Consider the following 21,913-nt stretch of genomic DNA (forward strand, 5'->3'; position numbering starts at 1 on the left):
ATTTTACTTCCCTTAACCACTCACTGTATTGCCCAGCACTTAACAGAGTGACTGTTATGTAGCAGGTGCCCAGTAAATAATTGCGGAATGAAAGAAAGAGAGGAAAAACCGTCTGTAACAGGGGATAGCAATGTCCAAACCAGAGGGTTGTTGATAAAATGAAATGAGATTTCGGGTGGGAAGTATCTGCACATAGCAGGTATTCAACTCAACACACACACACACACACACACACACACACACACACACACACACTTCTCAAGGGAATGATGAGTGGTGACACCAGGGCAGAGTGAATTTTTCCTAATATTAATACTAATACTGTTGTTGTTGGGTCAAATTGATTTCCAACTCATGATGACCCCATGCGACAGAGTAGAGCTGCCCCATAGGGTTTTTTTAAGCTGTTATCTTTATAGGAGCGGATTGCCAGGTCTTTCTCTCAGAGTGGCTGGCGGGTTTGAACTGCCAACCTTTGGTTAGCAGCTGAATGCTTAACAGTTGCACCTCCAGGGCTCTTAATACTACTTTTAAATGCCCTGTATGAGGGTCAAGAATTGTCCTAGACACTGTATGTACCTGTAATTCCTTAGTATGGCTTCTGATGCATATTAAAATTCAGTGTTATAAATAGCATTGTTATAAAGAAACATAGGTAGTATTTCTTTGGAGAGTGATTGTCAGGGCGCCATTCGTTCATTAGCTCAACTGAGTCTGGGGTGAGAAGGGGCTAGGATCGTTTTTCCCATTTTGCAGATGAAAAATCAAGGCCCAGAGACATGGACTGGCCTAAGCTCCTGAGGTGGCTGCATGTCAGGTGGCTGGACCATAGATGCTGCCCCAAATTAGGGGCTATCCCCCTGTCTTCTGGGAGGACAGGGTGGAAAGAAGTCCCCAGCAGCACTGTTGTTTAGCTGGGCTAACTTGGGGTCTGGTGTTTACTGTATCAAAGGGGGAAACAGCCACCCTCAGTGCTGGCAGTGACAGGAAGACTCGATACCTGTTGACCTCACCAGGGGGGCCTGGCACCCTCTCAAGTCAAGACCAGGCTTCTCTCAGATAGTGTATTCTGGAGGGAACTGGAGACCTCCCTGACCAGGGGGAGAGAGATTCACCAAGCAGGCCCAGACCTGGACTTGGCCACTGAGTACATCTGCCACCTCGGGGTGGGTGGAGCTGAACTGGAGTGAGCTGAGGATGAGGGAGGAAACCAAACAAGGGACACGAGGCTTACCATGGGCCTGGGGCCAGGCCCTGAGCTGGGTGTTCCACGGAAACCCTATTAAGTCCTCACACCATGAAGGGCTAGCTGCCCAGCGCCCCAGGGAACTAATGCAGCCCGTCGGAAGCGTGGTGTATGTAATGATTCATATTCTATAATGGCTTGTATTGTTGGAAGTTGATTTCATTGTTGTTAGGTGCCGTCGAGTCCGTTCTGACTCATAGCGACCCTACGCACAACAGACGGAAGCACTGCCCGGTTCTGCGCCATCTTCATTGTCATTACGCTTCAGCCCATTGTTGCAGCCACTGTGTCATTCCATCTCGTTGAGGGTCTTCCTCTTTTTCACTGACCCTCTACTTTAGGAAGCATGATGTCCTTCTCCAGGGACTGGTCCCTCCTGATAACACACGTCCAAAGTACGTGAGATGAAGTCTCGCCATCCTTGCTTCTAAGGAGCATTCTGGGTGTACTTCTTCCAAGACAGATTTGTTCCTTCTTCTGGCAGTCCATGGTATGTTCAATATTCTTTGCCAACACCACAGTTCAAAGGTATCAGTTCTTCCTGGGTCTTCCTTATTCATTGTTCAACTTTCTCATGCATATGAGGTGATTGAAAACACCATGGCTTGGGTCAGGTGCACCTTAGTCCTTAAAGTGATAGCTTTGATTTTTAACACTTTAAAGAGGTTTTTTCGCAGCATGTTTGCCCAATGCCATATGGTGTTTGATTTCTTGACTGCAGCTTCCATGGGCATTGATTGTGGATCCAAGTAAAATGAAATCCCTGGCAACGTCAATCTTTTCTCTGTTTATCATGCTATGGCTTATTGGTCCAGTTGTGAGGATTTGTGTTTTCTTTATGTTGAAGTATAATCCATATTGAAGGCTGTAGTCTTTGATCTTCATCAGTAAGTGCTTCAAGTCCACTTCAATTTCAGCAAAGAAGGCTTTGTCATCTGCGTATCACAGTCTTCCTCCAATCCTGGTGGCGAGCTCTTCATATAGTCCAGCTTTATGGATTATTTGCTCAGCGTACAGGTTAAATAAGCTTGGGTCTTTTAAATAGTCCTCTCAGGAGGGCAGGCCAGGGGTTCTGTTGGACTTTTCACAAGGTAGGGAGGGAGCAGAACTGACATAGGAGTACACACGCTCTGGGCCAGAAACCGTGCTTGTCAGCATCCTCCACTGTGCCTGCCACCCCGTCAGGCCCTTGCACATGTGAGTCCTGTTGCCTCTTGCAGTCCTCGGGTATGGGGCCTGAGGTCACTGCCATTCTGAGAAGAGAGCACGGGGCTGTCTTCAGTCCCCACCTCTCCTTCCTCTCCATCCTAGGAGGTATAGGGACCTCACCTCACAGTTGGCTTGCTGAGATCTTTGGCCCTTGGGTCCTGGCTGAGGTTCCATTCAGGGATCCAGGCCTGGCACTTCCCCACCATTGCAGGTGGCCTCACACTTAACAGAGCTCAGAGAAGTTACCATTTCTTCTCCCCCCCCCCACCTCCCCTGGGCTAGAGAAGCGGGGAGGGATGTTTTTGTTCCTCCAGGGCAGGTTTGTTTTCAGGGCTTGCAAAGCACTAACTGAGGCCAGCCTAGAAGCCTCTGCTGGCAGGTGGGGCCCAATGATCACCCTGGCCTCTGAAATACAGCTGCTGAGATGTACCAGATGTGGGGGGGAGTACCCTAGTCCCACTGCTGCCGCAGCTTAGCCCTGCCCACTGCCCCAACCTCACCCCACCCCTAGCTTCAGATTAAAAGCCAAAACCAGTTACCGTTGAGCTGAATCCAACTCATGGTGACCCCATGTGTGTCAGAGTAGAACTGTACTCCACAGGGTTTACATTGGCTGATTTTTTGGAAATAGGTCCCCAGGCCTTTCTTCTGAGGCACCCTGGTGTGGACTCAAACCTCCAACATTTCGGTTAGCAGCCGAGCACAATAACTATGTGAACCATCACTCCAGTCTGAACTTAGAACATTGTCATCTTTCACACAGAGCCAGGACTTGGGAGGGAACCTAACCTCTTCCGGAATCTTACTTGATCAGTGCACTTCAACAGCCATCCATTGACGTGAACTTGCCCCTGCACTTGACATTGGCTGTACAGGCTCAGTAAGATCATCTTAGGTCCTACTCATTAGAAAGAAAACAAATGTAAATGAGACCATGTCACAACTCTGCTTCAGCCCTGTAGAGGCTCCCCATGTCACACAGAAGAAAGCCCAGTGTAGACATTGGCTTCCATGGCCCTACAGACTCTGCACCCCCACCCACCTCATCCCAGCCCCCTCGCCTCCTCTTATCTCAGCTGCATCTGTTCTCCTCCACACCACTCTGATCCAGCCTCTCCAGCTTCTTTGCTCCCCAAGGCACTGGGGCTTGTGGATGCCCAGGACGTTCCCACCTTAGACCCCGTCCTGAGGTATTACCGGCACAGTGCCCGGCACAGTGTGGGGATTAGCAAATGTGTAGCGAGTGAATTGGGTGAATGGGCAGACCTTGGCTGGTTGACAACCCTGAGGAGTGAGCAGAATCTGTGTTTCCGGCCCATTTTCTGATTGAGGGAGTGGTTCAGAGAGGTTAGGTGACTTGTTCAAGGTTGCAAATGGGGGTAGAGCCTGGGTTAGACCCAAAATCTTTTGATGCTTAGTCTGTGATTTCCTGCCGGGACATCTGCTCGGAATGCTCAACCTGCATGTCCCTTCGCTCATCTCTGCGTTCCTGCATGGCACAGGCATCCTTGAGTCTGTGTTGGAGGCAAGGCCACATGAAAAATGAGACTGAGTTTCTAACCTCATGCAGCTCCCAGTCCAGGGCGGAGGACAGCTGAGTAAGCCATGCAGACAGAGCCATGTCCGGGCACTGTCAGAGCCAGGAGCACCTCTAACCCTTCCTGGGAGTGGGCAGGGCTTCCCTCAGGAGTCAGTGCCAGCTGAGCCTTAAAGAATGAGTAAGAGCCAGCTGACCAAGCAGGGTGGGGTGGATTTTCTGGAGAGTGGGGACAGTTTGGGCAGAATCCCAGAGGCAGGAGAAAATGTGACTGTGGTCAGTCACATAGTTTCAAGTTATTAGTAATCTGTCTTATACAATAAAGGGAATTTATCCTCTCATGTAATTGAAAAGTCAAGGTGTTGGGTGGACTGCAGGCATGGCTAGATCAGGGTGTTAGCACCATTCATCTGGGCTTTGTTCAACTCTGACTTCTTCCATATCAGCAAGCAAAGTGACTACCACCTCCCTGGCTACCTCATCTAAACAACAAACCACTCATAGCGAAAGAAATTTTCATTCCTCCTTACCAAAATTCAAGATTTTACTGACGGGATCAATTAGAGCACATCCCCATCCCTGGACCAAATACTGGGGTAAGAAGGGTGGGAACTCCCTGCCTGGCATAGTTCACTCAGAGTCTGCCCTTGAAGAGGTGGAGGTTCATCTAACTCAAATGACAGAGCTGCTACTTCATGGGGGAGAGGTAGAAGGGACAAGTGTGTACACCAGGGCACCAACCACTGGGTCCCAAATCCAAGCCACCTCGTCATGAGAAGTGAAAAATGGAGCAGTAGGCAAGAGCAGATCAAAATGACCTTGACATCTGAGCTGAGGAGCCTGGACCTTAACCTGTAGGCAAAGGACTTAGAGATGAGGAAGAGGTAGGGAATTGAACCAAACTCTTCTTGAGCCTTGGTTATTTCCAGAACGTCAGCATTGATGTAATCTGGTTTTGAGCTGTCCCTCTTTCTACACAAAGGTAATCAATCTGCCTTCAGCCCTCACTTACCTTGAAATAATCTCCTGCTTGCTGACAGTCTACATGCTGAGGATGGGGAAGAATTGATCAGGCGAGTAGGGGTGGGGGAGGCATTCCAAGAAAAGACCAAAGAGACCAGGCTGGAGTGCAGAGATTGACAGCAATTACTTCCTACAGGAGTCCCAGAAGGTCAGTAAAGTCTGGGGAATCATGGTATGGGCATTACTTGACTGACTATTCTCCCCTTTCTTTATGTCCCTCCAACTGTGACAATCAGAAGACCAGTTAACAAGACAAGGTGTCACCTCCAGACTAGAGTCCCAGTTTCTGGTCCCCTAAACCTTCTAGGTTCTCAGGGAGGGGGGATGGTGCATGGACTCAGAGGGGCATGGATTTGAACTCAGATCCTGCTTCCTCCTTTCTCTGTGATCTTGGGCAAGTACTTTTATGTCTTTGACTCTCGGTTTCTTTCAAGCACAGGACAGAAACTAATATCTATACCTAGCTTGTGGTATTTTAGGATTCTCTGAGGGGTAGGTATGTCTGTATGTATGTACTATCATGTCCGGTACTTAGGAGATCATCCAAGAAAATTCATCTGTTCACATATTGAAAAATGAATTGAAATTTAGAAATTGCCTAAGAGATACCAGACACACAGCACATACCATTTTATTTTATCATCATAACCAGGGGCCGGGAAAGTGGAACAGCTTGTCCAAGGCCACACAGCCAGTAAACTAGAATTTGAACCAGGATCACCTAAAGTCCGTGCTATGGAACAGAAACTAATTGGCAGAGCTTGAATTCCAGGGTGGGGAGTTTGAAGACAGAACCCGGGTTACTTCCTAGGCATGCCATTGCTGTTGTTGTCGTTATGGTTGTCGTTGTTGCCTGAACTCAGAATCCAGGAGAGAGTGAAGGGAGAGAGAAAGGAAGGCACGCACTTTTCACACTCACCCTGTGATTTGCTCCGTGTGGCCTTGATTCGTTTCACAAACTCTCAATGAACACTTAAACCTACCAGACTCTGGTGGCAGGAAAGAACGGAACACCTTCTGTGTCCCTTAACAACCTTGCCATAGAGGCTTTACCCCCCATTTTACACAAGCACACACCGAGGCTCAAAGAGGTTAAAGAAATTATCCATACCAAAAAACAAAAGCAAAACAACTTATTGCCATCAAGTCGGTTCTGATTCGTGGCCAGCCCTTGTGTTACAGAGTAGAACTGCTCCATAGGGTTTTCTTGGCTGTAATCGTAACAAGAGGAGCCCTGATGGAGCAGTGGTTAAGGGCTGGACAGCTAACCGAAAGGTCAGTAGTTTGAACTCACCAACCACTCCACAGGAGAAAGATGTGGTAGTCTGCTTCCATAAAGATTAGAGCCTTAGAAACCCTGTGGGTTTGGAATTGACTCCACAGCAATGGGTTTGACTCTTAACAGGGCAGATCACCAGGCCTTTCTTCCGCAGCATTGCTGGGTGGGTTAGGACCTCCAACCTTCAGATTAGCAGTCAAGTGGAAAACATTTATGCCACCCAGGCACCTTCAAGTCTTCCATAGCCAACCACCAAGACTGCTTGGCAACAAAAGGAAAGATAATGCAGCCAAATGCACCTTGTGGAGGTGGGGAGAGGAATAGTTTTTTACGATATTGGTGTTAGGCACCGTCCAGTCAGTTCTGACTCATAGCGGCCCTATGTAGGACAGAATGAAACACGGCCCGGTCCTGCGCCATCTTCATGATCACTGCTACGCCTGAGCCCGTGGTGGCAGCCACTGTGTTGATCCATCTCACTGAGACTCTTGCTCTTTTTTGCGGATCCTCTACTCTACCCAGCATGGTGTCCTTCTCCAGGGACTTCCCTTCTGATGACATATCGAAAGTACGTGAGATGAAGTCTCACCATCCTTGCTTCTAAGGAGCATTCTGGCTGTACTTCCTCCAAGACAGATTTGTTCGTTCTTCTGGCAGTCCATGGTATATTCAATATCCTTTACCGGCACCATAATTCAAAGGCGTCAATTCTTCAGTCTTCCTTATTCACTGTCCAGCTTTCACATGCATATGATGCAATTGAAAATACCATGGTTTGGGTCAGGCACACCTTAGCCTTCAAGGGGACGTCTTTGCTTTTTTTTTTTTACAGTAAGGTCATAGAATTTCACTGTTCTCATCCTTCTTTTCCTTGCAGATGACAGACAACTCTCAGTGCCTTCCTCACGTCACTGACAGCAACATGGAAGAGACCAGGCTGTAATTAAGGATCACAGCAAACCGTACTTTCTGGAGGAGGGTGGCAAAGACAGCTTCCTGTCATCCTGCACCAAACACACTTCCTTCGAGGTCCTCATCCCTGAGGGGCCCTGGACCATCACGAAGATTAGAAAAAGATTAACTACCCCTCAATCTCTTTAGATGAGAAAGGAAATCACTGTTGTTACATTTGATTAAACTTCAGCAAGAGACTTTATCAGCTCTGTCGGGATTGCTGAAGGCAGCAGGCTACTTTATTTCCTGGAAAGACAAGTTACATGCAAGAAGAGCCAACACACCCTGAGTGGTCTGCTTAGCTTTTGTGATGCCCACGGTGAGGTCCAGCACTCAGGGGTAGCTGTCTCCCAGCAGCAGTGAAGTCGGGAAAAGCAGGCCTGAAGCTTCCGTGGGAATCCCAGCCTTCCCTTCTGATCGAGCCTCTGGCTCTGGGACCTTTCATCCAAATTCCTCTGCCATTAAGAGTGTTTCCTCCAACCCGCCACTGGGAGGTGCCCATCAGGAAAGCAAAAGATGGTGACCATGAGGAAAATGAAGTTGCTCACCTTCCTCATTCTCCTCGTCTTCCTCACTTCCTTCTTCCTGAACTACACCAACACCGTGGTGACCACCATCTGGTTCCCCAAGCAGATGGTCATCGGGATTTCGGAAAACTTCCGGAAGCTCATGAAGCTCCCTCCTAGGTCCTGCACCTGCAGCCACTGTGTCAACGAGCTCAGAGTCTCGCACTGGTTCGACGAGAGGTTCAACCAGACCATGCAACCACTGCTGACGCTGCATAACTCGCTCATGGAGGAGGAGACCTACAGCTGGTGGCTGGTGAGAGTTGGGGTGAGGGTGACCTTGGGAGGCATGTGGGGCTTCCAGCAGCCAAGTGCGCAAGCCCCAGCATGCACTTGGGACCCCGCCAGGCACTTGGCATGATTCAGAGTATACTTATTCATTCATTCAACACGTATTTATAGAGCATATACTGTATGTGCACGTTGGAGCTGGGGGTACTGTATTAGTTTCTCATGGCTACTGAAACAAGTTACCAAAAACTTGGCAGCTTAAAACAACAGATGTGTATTCTCTCCCAGTTCTGGAGGCCAGAAGTCTGAAGTCAAGGTGTGTTCGATGTTGGTTCCTTGTGGAGGCCCTAGGGGAGAATCCGTTCCGTGCCTCTCTCCTAGCTTCTGCTGACAGCTGGCGATCCTTGGCGTTCCTTGGCTTGTAGGTGCCTCACTCCAATCTCTGCCTCTGTCTTCTCCTCATCTTCTTTTCTGTGTCTCAATTACTCTTCTCCTTTCTCCTGTAAGAACACCTGTCATTGGATTCGGCCCCTCCCTAATTCCAGGATAGTCTCATCTTGAAGTCATTCACTTAATTGCTCCTGCAAAGACCCTTTTCCCAAGTGAGGTCAGATTTGCAGGTTCTAGGGGCTAAGACATGGACATGTCTTTTTGAAGGCCACTATTTAACCCACTGCAGGTATCAAGATACAAAAAAAGAGGCAAGATTCTTAATCTCCTGGAATTATATTCTGGCAGGGAGAGACAGATAAGAAACAAACAAGATAGGCTGAGAGGGAAGAACCCTAAGGAAGTGACAATGAGAGTTGTGAGCCTTAGGTGAGGCAGGCCCACAGGAGCCTCTGTCCGTTTTTCCCAAGCTTTTGGGAAGGTGGAATCAACTCGATGCCGGGCTCAATGGCCAACCAGGTGGGTTGGAAGGAGTCTAGGTGAGAATTATGAGGTCCTGAGCTCTGGCCTGCTTCTAAGCTTCATAACCCCCTCAGTCATGCAAGCAGCATCACTCCTGCTGGCTGAGGAGACAAAGGATTCGAAAGCTTGGGCACAAGTAGGAATACAGGAGCAATGACAAGGTATTACTATCTCAGTACAATCTACAAATTGCCACATGTACCCTGCAAGCCAGGAGCCTACATCACCACAGCCTGGTCCCCTGGAGAGGGGAACAGCAGGCCACTGTCCTTGCTGTACCCACTGCCCCTCCATTGCTGCTGCCCCCTGTGACCTTCTCCTCAGTCTCTGACCCGAGCCATCCAGGACAAGAGTCCTCTCTTCCCCAGAAGGGTGAATCCTCCCACCCTGTTTGCTCCAAATTCCAGAAGCCACGTGGATAGAACCCAGGGGCGCATTCTGGAGGGAGAGTGGACTGTGGGCCCCTGCCCTGGTTCTTGCTGTTTCTCAGAGGGCCTTGCTGACCCCTAGCATCCATATTTGGCCCACAACTTCACAATAACACCCCCTATCCTGACACTGAGTGCCAACTTGGCCGGGAGGTCCTGGGCCAGGCTTTACAGTATTACTCCTTGCCCCCACTACAGCCAACGAGGGCAAGTCCCCCCTACCTTGGCTTTACCCAGGTCACCCAGCTGGTCAAGGGGATAGGCAAAGCCCACTGTAGTTAAAGAATACCCTCTGAAGCCAGGCCGGGGTATAGCTAGCTTTCCGTACACATAACTCACGATATGACCTGGGTGATCCCCTCTGCTGCGCTGGGCCTCAGTTTCCCACTGGAGGATTGGAACAGATCCCAGATTCTGGTACAAGGGCAGGCATTAAAGAACATCGCATCATGGAGCGAGAAAGTAATTCCTGCCTTCATTCCTGCTCCATCTTTCCAGCACAGACTTTAATTTGGGCCTGTTTCATTCCACGCCTTTTCTAGCACTTGCCAATCTTCTTTCTAACAAAGAGAAGGGAGCTTGCCTGGGCAAGCGACGGGCTGGAGCGGAAATTGGATAAGGTCATTTTGTTTTCATTGCCTTGTACAATTACTTTTTTACTTCTGCCAAGCAATCCTTGCTTCCCAGTTGTGGTGGGGATGCCAGGCTTCCTTTTAAAATAAACATATTTACTTTTCTTTTTAAAGTGAGTTGTTAAAGAAAAGTTGGCCAATGATAGTCGGTCAGAGAAAGTACCAGGGGAGCCTGCAAGATGCATGCTGTACTCGCTCACTCTGACCTTGAGTCTTCAACCCGTGGGCCTCTGTGGCACAGAGGAGGCCCTACAGAGGTACCACTGAAAGACAAATTAAAGAATGCCATGTTGGTCCTTGATTCAATAAGCACATGTCATGCTTCTTCCAAGAGCTCCGTGGTCAAGAGAGATGATGACACTGTGGGGGCCCTGAGCGTATCTTTGCAATGCTGGGGCACACGGGGGTCCTTCCTTGTTAGAGGGCCCCCACTGACGTTCCTGCAGGGGAGCTGGCTGTGCCTTGACCCCTGTGGTTCTGAGTGTGGTCCCCGCCAGTAGCTGCATCGCCTGGGGGGCTGTGGGAAATGCCGCCCCTCTCTCCCCAACCCCTGGACCTTCGGACTCAGGATCTGCGTTGGCAAGACCCTAAGGAGATCTGTGTGCACACTCAGGTTTGGGCACTGCCCTGGCCCATCAGACCAGAAGCAGGTGTTGGGCAGACATTGTTGCCAGCAGCCTCCCTGTAACCGCTGTCTGACGGTCTCATGCTGTGTTTTTGTTTCGGGGAGGGGCAGTGTTTTTGCCCTGGCTTTGATTACAGAACAGTCTGGTCTTCTGCTGTGCCACCTCTTTGGGTGTGTTGTCTCAGGCTCCTGCTGCAGCTGCAACAGAATTCCACAAGTGGGGGGCTTTAGAGAACAGAAATATGTTTTTTCACAATTTTGGAAGCTAAAAGGCCAAAGCAAAGTCTCGGCCGTGTCAATTCCTTCCTCGTCGGTAGTGACGGGCATTACTTGGTTCCTTGGCTTGTGGATGATCTCCATGTGGCCCCTGTCTCCCCCATGTATGTGTGTCTCTGCATTTATTCTGGTCTTTTTAGAACTCAGAAGTGATTAGTTTTAGGACCCACCCTATACTGGCTGATCTAATTAATTAGCATAACAAAAGAAAGCCCTATTTCCAAACAGAATCACATTCATAGGCACCAAACCAAATCAAACCCACTGCCGTCGAGTCAATTCCAACTCATAGTGACCCTATAGGACAGAATATAACTGCCCCATAGAGTTTCCAAGGAGCACCTGATGGATTTGAACTGCCGACCTCTTGGTTAGCAGCTGCAGCACTTAACCACTACGCCACCAGGGTTTCCTTCATAGGCACAGGGGCTAGGATTTCAACATACACTTTGGGGGACGTAATTTCATCCATACCAGATGCTGTTTCCTTCCCTCTGAGGTGGGCTTCAGCACCCCAGGTGTCTTCCTGCACACCCTCTAGGCACCAACATCCTGGGCAGTTCTGTCCCAGCCACACCACGGTCCCTGGGGCTGGACCCACCTCCCCACACCCCCAGGATTGGGCTTTAGAAGATCAAGATTAAAGGAGGCAATGGTAGTGTTGTGGGGGAAGTTTCAAGTGGGTTTCTAGAAGCCTAGGCTAAGGCGTGGTTTGGATTTGGGACACACCACTCAATCTGTCCTGCCCAGAGCCTCCTTCCTCATCTGTGCTGGAAATGATACAACGCTGTGGTGTGCTGGCGGAGCTAGTGTGATGCTTCTTAGGACATCTTTCCTGGGTTTCACCATGAGTGAGGACGGCAGATAAGACCATCAACGGGTGGTCACTGCACAGTGTGGCCAGAGCACGACTGCGGTAGGAGGCGGACACGGGCAATCCAAGAAGGCGATGAGTGGGGTGACGATCTAGTCCCAATTTGCCCAGGATGGTCCTGGTTTTAGCACTGACAGTCCCATGTCCTGGGAATCTCCTCAGTCCTACGCAGACCAGGATGGCTGGTCACTGCCTTAGTGTCCTGGGGTTGCCATAGCAAAATACACCAAACTGAGTGGCTTTAAAGAACAGACTTTTATTTTCACAGTTTTGGGGGTCAGGAGCCTGAATTCGGGTATCAGCAGGGCCTTGCTCTCTCTGCCTGCTGAGGGCAAGATACTGTCTTGTCTCTTCCAGCTCCTGGAAGACCTGAACGTTCCTGGTAGCCCTGGGCATTTCTTTGCATTTCTTGGCTTGTAGATGCGACTTCACATGGTGTCTTCCCTTCCTACGTGTCTTTCTGTGTCTGTTTCCTTTTTCCTAAGATGCCAGTCAGATGGGATTAGGACCCACCCAACTCCAGTATCACCTCATGTGAACTTAACTGATCACATCTTCGAAGAAAGACCCTATATCCAAACAAGATCACATTCACAGGTGTAGGGACTGTTGCTGTTGTTATTGTTAGGTGCCTTTGAGTTGATTCCAACTCATAGGGACCCCATGTACAAGAAAATGAAACATTGCCCGGTCCTGCGTCATACTTACAATTGTTGTCATGCTTGAGCCCATAGCTGCAGCCACTGTGTCAATCCATCTCATTGAGCGTCTTCCTCTCTTTTGCTAACTCTCTACTTTACCAAGCATAATGTCCTTCTCCAGGGACTGACCTGTCCTGATAACATGTCCAAAGTATGTGAGATGAAGTCTCACCACCCTTGCTTAGAAGCATTCTGGTTGTACTTCTTCCAAGACAGATTTGTTCATTCCGTTGGTAGCCCATAGTGTATTCAGTATTCTTCGCCAGCACCACAATTCAAAGGTGTTAGTTTTTCTTCGGTCTTCCTTATTCTTTGTCCAGATTTCACATGCATGTGAGGCAATTGAAAACACCATGGCTTGGGTCAGGCGCACCTTAGTCTTCAAGGTGACATGTTTGCTTTCAACACTTTAAAGAGGTCCTTTGCAGTACATTTTCCCAATGCAATGTGTTTTTTGATTTCTTGACTGCTGCTTCCATGGCTGTTGAGAGTGGATCCAAGTAAAATGAAATCCTTGACAACTTCAATCTTTTCTCTGTTTATCACGGTGTTGCTCATTGGTCCAGTTGTGAGGATTTTTGTTTTCTTCATGTTGAGGTGTAATCCATACTGAAGCCTATGACTTCAAAATGATCTTTTTGGTGGGGTATAAGTCAATCCATAATAGTCACCCTTGAGGTAAACCTGTGTTCAACCCTGCCTAGGGGTCAGGAGAGGTGTACTGGGGCAACTGAACTCGAGCTAGGTCTTAGAAAATGAAAAGAATTTGCTAGACAGACTTTGGAAGCCTAGAAACAGGACATGCAAAAGGTGGGGAAGGAATTTGTGCATCTGCAAACGCCGAGCCTTTGGTTTGGCTGGAGCCCAGTAGTCCCGGGGCTGGGGAGGCTGAGGGGCAGGGAGGTGCCAGAAGGGAGCAGAGGTGGGGAGATGGGCATGAAGGATTCATTCACTGCTCTCCACCAGCCTGGCCCAAGCTACAATGAGAGCTTAGAGTCCACAGGACGTGGTGTCTGGAGTGGGCGGTTAGTGAGGAGGGGCAGGGAGGTTATTGAGGCTGACTCCCAGGTGTTTGTGGCACTTAGGTGGTAGAGGGGCTATTCAGAGAGAGGCACCCCAAAGGAGGAGCAGACTGGGGAGAGGTGATGAATTCCACTTGGCGCTTATGAGTGTGAGGGGCCAGTGAAGCTAGGTGTAGAGGGAAGGGGGCAGGTCAAGCCTGCTGAAGCAGAGATGAGCTGGGCCACCTAAGCTTCTCAAAAGTACCTCACTCATCTCATCCAGTCTCCGTCTCAGCTGGCTGGACCAGTACCTAGCACGTACCGTAGTAACCTTCTTCATAATAGATGAATGGATAGGTGGGTGGGTGGGTGGATGAGTGAGTGAGTGAGTGAATGAATGAGTGATGCATGCTCCATTTCCTTTTATCTCCCCAAGTAGCCTGGGCTGTGTCTGAGCCCCTTAGTCTCCAGGCACCCAGTGGTGAGAAGGGCACCCACATGGGCATGTCCAGTATGTTGGACGAGTAGCTGGAGGACAGCTCGGGGCCCGGCAGCGGGGGCACAGAGCCCACCCTGACCAGAGCTCACAACAGGTTAACCCACCCCCTACTTTCTGCCCACAGAAGCTTCAACGGGAGAAGAACCCCAAAAACCTGAACGATACCATCAAGGAGCTGTTTAGCGTGGTGCCTGGGGATGTAGACCCCATGCTGGAGAACGAGTCGGTGGGCTGCCGGCGCTGCGCTGTCGTAGGCAACTCAGGCAACCTGAAGCAGTCACAGTATGGTTCCCAGATAGATGAGCATGACTTTGTTCTGAGGTGAGCGGGCTTGGCCCCCAGCCCCTGTGCCGCACCCGGTAGGATCCTTGGAGCTAGAGAAGGCATCTTGGCTCTGGATCAGGAGGCCAAGATTCCAATCTTGGTTGGCCTTGACTTCCCAGGAATCCCAGGCCCTTCACTGCCCACTTAGGGCCTCAGTTTCCCCATGTCTGCATTGCAGAATGGAGCTGGACTGAAGTGCTTCTCTGGGGACAAGAGAGAAAGGCATGGCTCCAGATGCTGGGAGCTTAGCGTAGTCAGGCCTGTTGAGAGGATAAGATTTATTTGGAGACTCTTGTTTTCTTTTTAAATTTCATCCGCATTTTACGATCCAGACCATAATATAACTCTATTTGATTTTAATGTAAAATGTACTTTCCCACATCATCAAGTAGAATAGATATCCCTTGAAGATACCCACGTCTGTCCTGGGTTTCTTGTAATCCCCATCATATCCCTAATAAAATCCAAGGGCCCAGGAGCCCCATGGTGAGATGTACAAGCAGAAATGGGGCTGGCGGTCCCCAGGTGTCTTCTAGAATGGCCTCTTGTTCCTGTGATCTCTGACATTGTGTCCTAGACCACTCACGGGGCCTCATGGGGGCTCAGTGTGCCTGGTGTCCAGTGGGAATACCCATAGGGAGGGTGCAGGAAGAGTCAGGTTTGGAGCCAATGGTCTTGTATTTGAGGCTGCCACTTGGGAGCTCTGCAGCCTTGGACAAGCGTTCTGAGCTCAGGGGTCCTTAGCCATGAAATAGGATATGAGTATCTGCTGGGTATGGTGATCATTAGATTTAATGCAATAGGTTGCTTGGCCATGACAGTGCCTTGCACATCATAGGTGATCAATTAATGGTGACAATCCTCTCAAGTTTCTCTCAAGATCATAAAAGAAGAACCAGAAAGGCTTTGAGCTGTGTCATAATTGTCTCCATTTTACAGATGAGGAAAACGAGTCCCAGAGAAGGGAGTTTCCACACATGAAGTCGCAGGCTAGTGGAGCTAAGCAAACTTTGAGAATGGGTGCCCCATGATGCAATGTTTGCCTTTCTCTCCTTTCCTCCCAGGATGAACAAGGCCCCCACAATGGGGTTTGAGGCCGATGTCGGGAGCAAGACCACCCACCATCTTGTGTATCCTGAGAGCTTCAGGGAGCTGGCGGAGAACGTCAGCATGATCCTGGTCCCCTTTAAGATTACTGACCTGCAGTGGGTGGTCAGTGCCACCACCAAGGGCACCATCTCCCAGTAAGTGCCCTCGAGGTGCCTGGATGGTGTCCACCGATGCCTCTTCCTGCTCCCTCCACACCACAATGGGCGCCGCTGTCTCCCCAACATGCCAGTCCCACCACCATGCACTTGCTCAAGTACTTCTCCCATCTGGAATGGCTCCCCTCCTCAGGCCTCCTAGGCACACACAGCCCCACCTCCTACAGCTGTCTTCCCAGACTATCCCAACCCCTAGCACTCCATCGCTTTTAACATATTACAAGCTTTAGCCTTCCTCCTCCTAATGATATCCAGGTGGACTTCCAGAATCTGCTTCCCCCAAAACCAAAGTTACCAAGCCAGCTGCCTTCAATCTGTTCCAACTCATGTCAACCCCGTGTGTGTCACAGTAGAACTGTGTTCCATAGGGTTTTCAATGGCTGCTTTTTCAGAAGTAGATTGCCAGGTCTTTCTTCCGAGGTGCTTCTGAGTGGAGTTGAACCTCTAGCCCTTTGGTTAGCGGCCAAGCACACTGGCTGTTTATACCACCCAGGTACTCCAAACATCCTGGGGGGGCCCCACTGGAAAGTATCTAGGACACGTTAGTGTTACCCCTCTTATCTCTAAAGTGCACCATAGTGATAGTAGACCCTTGAGGATGAGGGCCTGCCTTTCAAACTGCCCAGGGGACCTGAACCAAGGGAAAGGGGTGTGACACCTTTGCCTCCGCCACTGCCATGACAGAGGTCATCAGCTATGGCATGGTCATTGTTTGCAAGTCTTCCTTGAAAGTGAGGGGGACTCACATTTTCTGAGTGTTAATTTTGTTCCAGGCCTCACACTTGGCACTTGACACCGGTTATCTCATGTAGTCGTCACAGTAGACTTGCAAGTCATTATCATTGTCTCCATTCTCCCAAGGAGGAAACAAGGCTTGGCCAAGCAGTTCACCCAAGGTTGACCTCTACTCAAAGCCAGTGCTGGCATCTGGGACCAATGCGTAACTAACATGTCTTGTTCTTTCTGCAAAGAAGTGGCTTCAGTTTCCAGATTTCTAAAAGCCTCCTTGTTTAAGTCAGGTTTCCAGAGGCAGAGCCTGCGGCAAAGATTCACATGCAGGCGATTGAATGAGGTGTGTCACAGGAGAAAGGGGTGAGGGCAGCAAGATAGAGCAGGGGGGCGCTGAACGAAGTGTAGTCTCAGGCCCTCACTACGGCCTGATCCCATGGGCAATCTGGAACGGGACTTGCATCACAAGGTTCCATCCACCGTGAGGCCAGGTGGTCAGGTTTTTATACCTTTAAACTGCAGGATACATGCAGCCTCCCTGCTGAGAAAGGCACAGCTGAGGTCATCATCAGTCAACACCCCCAACAGCGTTGGTCCCCTAACGGGACAGACACACAGCCCTCCACTACACTCCTTCAGGCTGTGTGAAGGGCATGGAGCCAATCCCTCATTTTAGCCCTTCTGGGAAGGGGTTGGGGGTAAAGCAGGTGGACAAGCAGAGCCTCCTCAAATTAGCCAAGGTTGCCCTCTGGTGTATACAATGAGGTATGATGGCCTGACCAGAGGAGACTTGACTGGGCAGGGTGGTGGTGTCCCTGGGAATGAGAGTTGGGGAAGGGTTCTGCCCTGCCTCACCCTGGTCCCCCCTTCAGCAGTTACCCCAAGAGCTGTAGAGCTGTGTGCGCAGGCAGTCCTCTGGGCCTCCTCCCTACATTAACCACCTGCTCTTCTTTTTTTGCAGCACATATGTCCCTGTCCCCATGAAGATCAAGGTGAAAAAGGAGAAGGTGAGTTGATCCTTCAACTTTTTTTTACTGTCATAAGCTCCGGTGGCACAGTGGTTAAGTGCACAACTGCTAACCAAAAAGTCAGCTGTTTAAACCCACCGGCCACTCTGTGAGAGAAAGACCTGGCAATCTGCTTCCATAAAGATTACAGCCTTGGAGACCCTATGGGGCAGTCCTACTCTCTTCTATAGGGTCTCTATAAGTCAGAATCAACTCAACAGCAACAAGTTTACATGTATACACACACACACACACATATATATATACATATATCCCCCATGTGTCTGTCAGTTTGTGGTACTGTGGGGCCTTCTGTATTGCTATGGTGCTGGAAGCTATGCCATCCATATTCAAATACCAGGAGGGCCACCCATGGTGGGCAGGTTTCAGCTGAGCTTCTAGACTAAGACAGACTAGGAAGAAGGGCCTGGTGGTCTACTTCTGAAAAGAATTAGCCAGTGAAAAACTTATGAATAACAGTGGAACATTGTCTGATATAATGCCAGAAGATGAGCCCCTCAGGTTGGAAGGCACTCAAAATACGACTGGGGAAGAGCTGCCTCCTCAAAGTAGACTGGACTTTAATGACATGACCGAGTCAAGCTTTCGGGACCTTCACTTGCTGATTTGGTACAACTCAAAATAAGAAGAAACAGTTGCAAACATCCATTAATAATCGGAATGAGGAGTGTATGAAGTATGAATCTAGGAAAATTGGAAATCAAAAATGAAATGAAACACATAAAGGTCAATATCCTAGCCATCAGTGAGCTGAAATGGACTGGTATTGGTCATTCTGAATCCGACAATCATATGGTCTGCTATGCCGGGAATGACAGCTTGAAGAGGAATGGCGTTGCATTCATCATCCAAAAGAATGTTTCAAGATCTACCCTGAAGTACAAGGCTGTCAGTGATAGGATAATATCCAGATGTCTACGAGGAAGACCAGTTAATACGGCTATTATTCAAATTTACGCACCAACCACTAAGGCCAAAGATGAAGAAATCGAAGATTTTTACCAACTTCTGCAGTCTGAAATTGATTGAACATGCAATCGGAATGCACTAACAATTACTGGTGCTTGGAACACAAAAGTTGGAAACAAAGAAGAAGGACTGGTAGTTGGAAAATATGGCCTTGGTGATAGAAACGGTAACAGAGATTGCATGATTGAATTTTGCAGGACCAATGACTTCTTCATTGCAAATCCCTTTTATCACCAACATAAACGGCGACTATACGCGTGGACCTCACCAGATGGAATCAAATTGAATACACCTGTGGAAAGAGACCATAGAAAAGCTCAATATCATCAGTCAGAACAAGGCCAGGGCCGACTGCAGATCAGACCATCAATTACTCATATGCAAGTTCGAGTTGAAACTGGAGAAAATTAGAACAAGTCCACGAGAACCAAAGTATAACCTTGAGTATATCCCACCTAAATTTAGGGACCATCTCAAGAATAGATTTGACACGTTGAACACTAATGACAGAAGATCAGACAAGTTGTGGAATGACATCAAGGACATCATACATGAAGAAAGCAAGAGGTCATTACAAAGACAGGAGGGAAAGAAAAGACCTAACTGTATGTCAGAGGAGACTCTGAAACTTGCTCTTAAATGTCGTAGCTAAAGCAAAAGGAAAAAGTGATGAAGTAAAAGAGCTGAACAGAAGATTTTAAAGGGCGGCTTGAGAAGACAAAGTAAAGTATTATAATGACATGTGCAAAGACCTGGAGATAGAAAACCAAAAGGGAAAAACACACTCAGCATTTCCCACGCTGGAAGAACTGAAGAAAAAATTCAAGCCCCGATTTGCAATAGCGAAGGGTTCTATGGGGAAAATATTAAACGACGCAGGAAGCATCAAAAGAAGATGGAAGGAATTCACAGAGTCACTATACCAAAAAGAATTGGTTGATGATCCACCATTTCAGGAGGTAACACATGATCAGGATCCGGTGGTACTGAAGGAAGAAGTCCAAGCTGCTCTGAAGGCACTGGCAAAAAACAAGGCTCCAGGAATTGACGGGATACCGATTGAGATGTTTCAACAAGTGGATGCAGTGCTTGAAGTGCTCACTCGTCTATGCCGAGAAATTTGGAAGACAGCTTCCTGGCCAACTGACTGGAAGAGATCCACATTTATGCCTATTCCCAAGAAAGGTGATCCGACTGAATGTGGAAATTATCCAAAGATATCACATGCAAGCAAAATTTTGTTGAAGATCTTTCAAAAGCGGCTGCAGCAGTATATCTACAGGGAGCTGCCAGAAATTCAAGCCAGATTTAGAGAGGATGTGGAACCAAGGATATATATCATTGCTGATGTCAGATGGATCCTGGCTGAAGGCAGAGAATACCAGAAAGATGTTTACCTGTGTTTTATTGACTATGCAAAGGCATTTGACTGTGTGGATCATAACAAACTATGGATAACATTGCGAAGAATGGGAATTCCAGAACACTTAATTGTGCTGATGAGGAATCTGTACATGGATCAAGAGGCAGTTGTTCAGACAGAACAAGGGGATACTCCATGGTTTAAAGTCAGGAAAGGTGTGCATTGGTGTTTTATCCTTTCATCGTATCTATTCTATTTGCTGAGCAAATAATCTGAAAAATTGGACTGTATGAAGAAGAACAGGGCATCAAGATTGGAGGAAGACTTATTAACAACCTGCATTATGCAGATGACACAACCTTGCTTGCTGAAAGTGAAGAGAACTTGAAGCACTTACTGATGAAGATCGAAGACCACAGCTTTCAGTATGGATTACGCCTGAACATAAAGGAAACAAAAATGCTCACAACTGGACCAATGAGCAACATCATGATAAACAGAGAAAAGATTAAGGTTGTCAAGGATTTCATTTGACTTGGACCCACAATCAACACCCATGGAAGCAGCAGTGAAGAGATCAAAAGACACATTGCATTGGGCAAATCTGCTGCAAAAGACCTCTTTAAAGTGTTGGAAAGCAAAGATGTCACCTTGAGGACTAAGGTGTGCCTGACCCAAGCCATTGTGTTTTCAATCACATCATATGCATGTGAAAGTCAGACAATGAATAAGGAAGACCGAAGAAGAATTGACACCTTTGAATTGTGGTGTTGACGAAGAATATTGAATATACCGTGGACTGCCAAAAGAATGAACACATCTGTTTGGAAGAAGTACAACCAGAACGCTCCTTAGAAGCAAGGATGGTGAGACTGTGTCTCATATACTTTGGACTTGTTATCAGGAGGGATCAGTCCTTGGAGAAGGACATCATGCTTGATAAATAGAAGGTCAGTGAAAAACAGGAAGACCCTCAATGAGATGGATTGACACGGTGGCTGCAAAAATGAGCTTAAGCATAACGATTGTCAGTATGGTGCAAGACTGGGCAGGGTTTCATTCTGTTGTGCATAGGGTCATGATGAGTCGGAACCGACTTGACAGCACCTAACAACAATAATATATATACACACACACACACACATATAAAAGAAACCCTGGCGGTATATACATATATATATATATACGTATATACATACACACGCACATTTGTATATATAAAGAGATCCGTTGCCGTAGAATCGATTCCGACTCAACTTGACCTTATAAGACAGAGTAGAACTGCCCCATAGTGTTTCCAAGGAGCAGCTGTTGGGTTCGAACTACTGACCTTTTGGTTAGCAGCCTGGCCTTTTAACCACTGTGCCACCAGGGCCATATATATATATATATAAAACATTTGCCGTTTCAACATTTTTTATGTATACAATTCAGTGGCATTACTTATGTTCATCATGGTATACAGCCGTCACCACAAATCCATTTCCAAATTTTTCCATCACTCTCAACAAAGCTTAATGCCTCCTAAACAATGACTCCTCTTTTCCCCCTGCCTCTCACCCTTTGTGACTACTAATAAACTTTGCTGTCTATACATTTGCCTATTCTAGATCTTTCTTGTAAACGGGATCACACAGTATTGGTTCTTATGTGACTGACTTATCCTTTTTCTTCCAGTGGGTGAGGTCATCGTCCATCTCTCCCACTAGAATGTTAGCTTCAGAAATGCAGGGGCATTTGTCAACTTGCTCCCTGTGTGTCCCCCATGGCGCTGACAGTGTGTGGCACGTGACAGGGTTCTGTGTCTCACTCAAGCTGTGTCCCTCCCGTCTCTGCAGATCCTCATCTACCACCCAGCCTTCATCAAGTACGTCTTCGACAACTGGCTGCAGGGCCACGGGCGGTACCCATCCACTGGCATCCTCTCTGTCATCTTCTCCCTGCACATCTGTGACGAGGTACGCCCACCGGGCTGTGGGACACAGGGGCTTGCCAATCCTGGTTCCCCGGAGGCGGGTGGGGGCAGCAGTGATGGAGCCTGGGGCCTGGCTGATCTGGACCTTCCCTCCAGTGACCAGTAGGATCCAGGCCTGGCCCTTCCCTTCCGGGGCGCAGGTTCCATACCGCCACAGCGGCATTTGCAGTGCCTCTCATACAGGTGTTTTATGGTGTGGGTGGGAAGCCAGAGCTCCCTGCCCTCTGGTCACCTGCTCAGGCTGAACCAGGGCCAGTGGCCTCAAAG

The 21,913-nt window shown here is 48.5% G+C and overlaps 1 protein-coding gene across 2 annotated transcripts in view; it reads left to right on the forward strand.

The window, feature by feature from the left end:
• ST3GAL1 (ST3 beta-galactoside alpha-2,3-sialyltransferase 1) overlaps positions 1–21,913 on the forward strand; it is a 104,318-nt gene that overhangs the window by 76,349 nt on the left and 6,056 nt on the right. For both annotated transcript variants that reach the window (XM_049853565.1, XM_049853566.1), the window contains exons 3-7: positions 7,172–8,070; positions 14,118–14,314; positions 15,382–15,561; positions 17,273–17,318; positions 21,510–21,629. In XM_049853565.1, coding sequence (XP_049709522.1) covers positions 7,765–8,070; positions 14,118–14,314; positions 15,382–15,561; positions 17,273–17,318; positions 21,510–21,629 — 849 coding nt within the window. In that variant the 5' untranslated portion in view covers positions 7,172–7,764. The remainder of the gene's footprint in view (positions 1–7,171; positions 8,071–14,117; positions 14,315–15,381; positions 15,562–17,272; positions 17,319–21,509; positions 21,630–21,913) is intronic.

The sequence above is a fragment of the Elephas maximus genome, chromosome 15, assembly GCF_024166365.1.
Source record: "Elephas maximus indicus isolate mEleMax1 chromosome 15, mEleMax1 primary haplotype, whole genome shotgun sequence".
Classification (NCBI taxonomy): Eukaryota; Metazoa; Chordata; class Mammalia; order Proboscidea; family Elephantidae; genus Elephas; species Elephas maximus.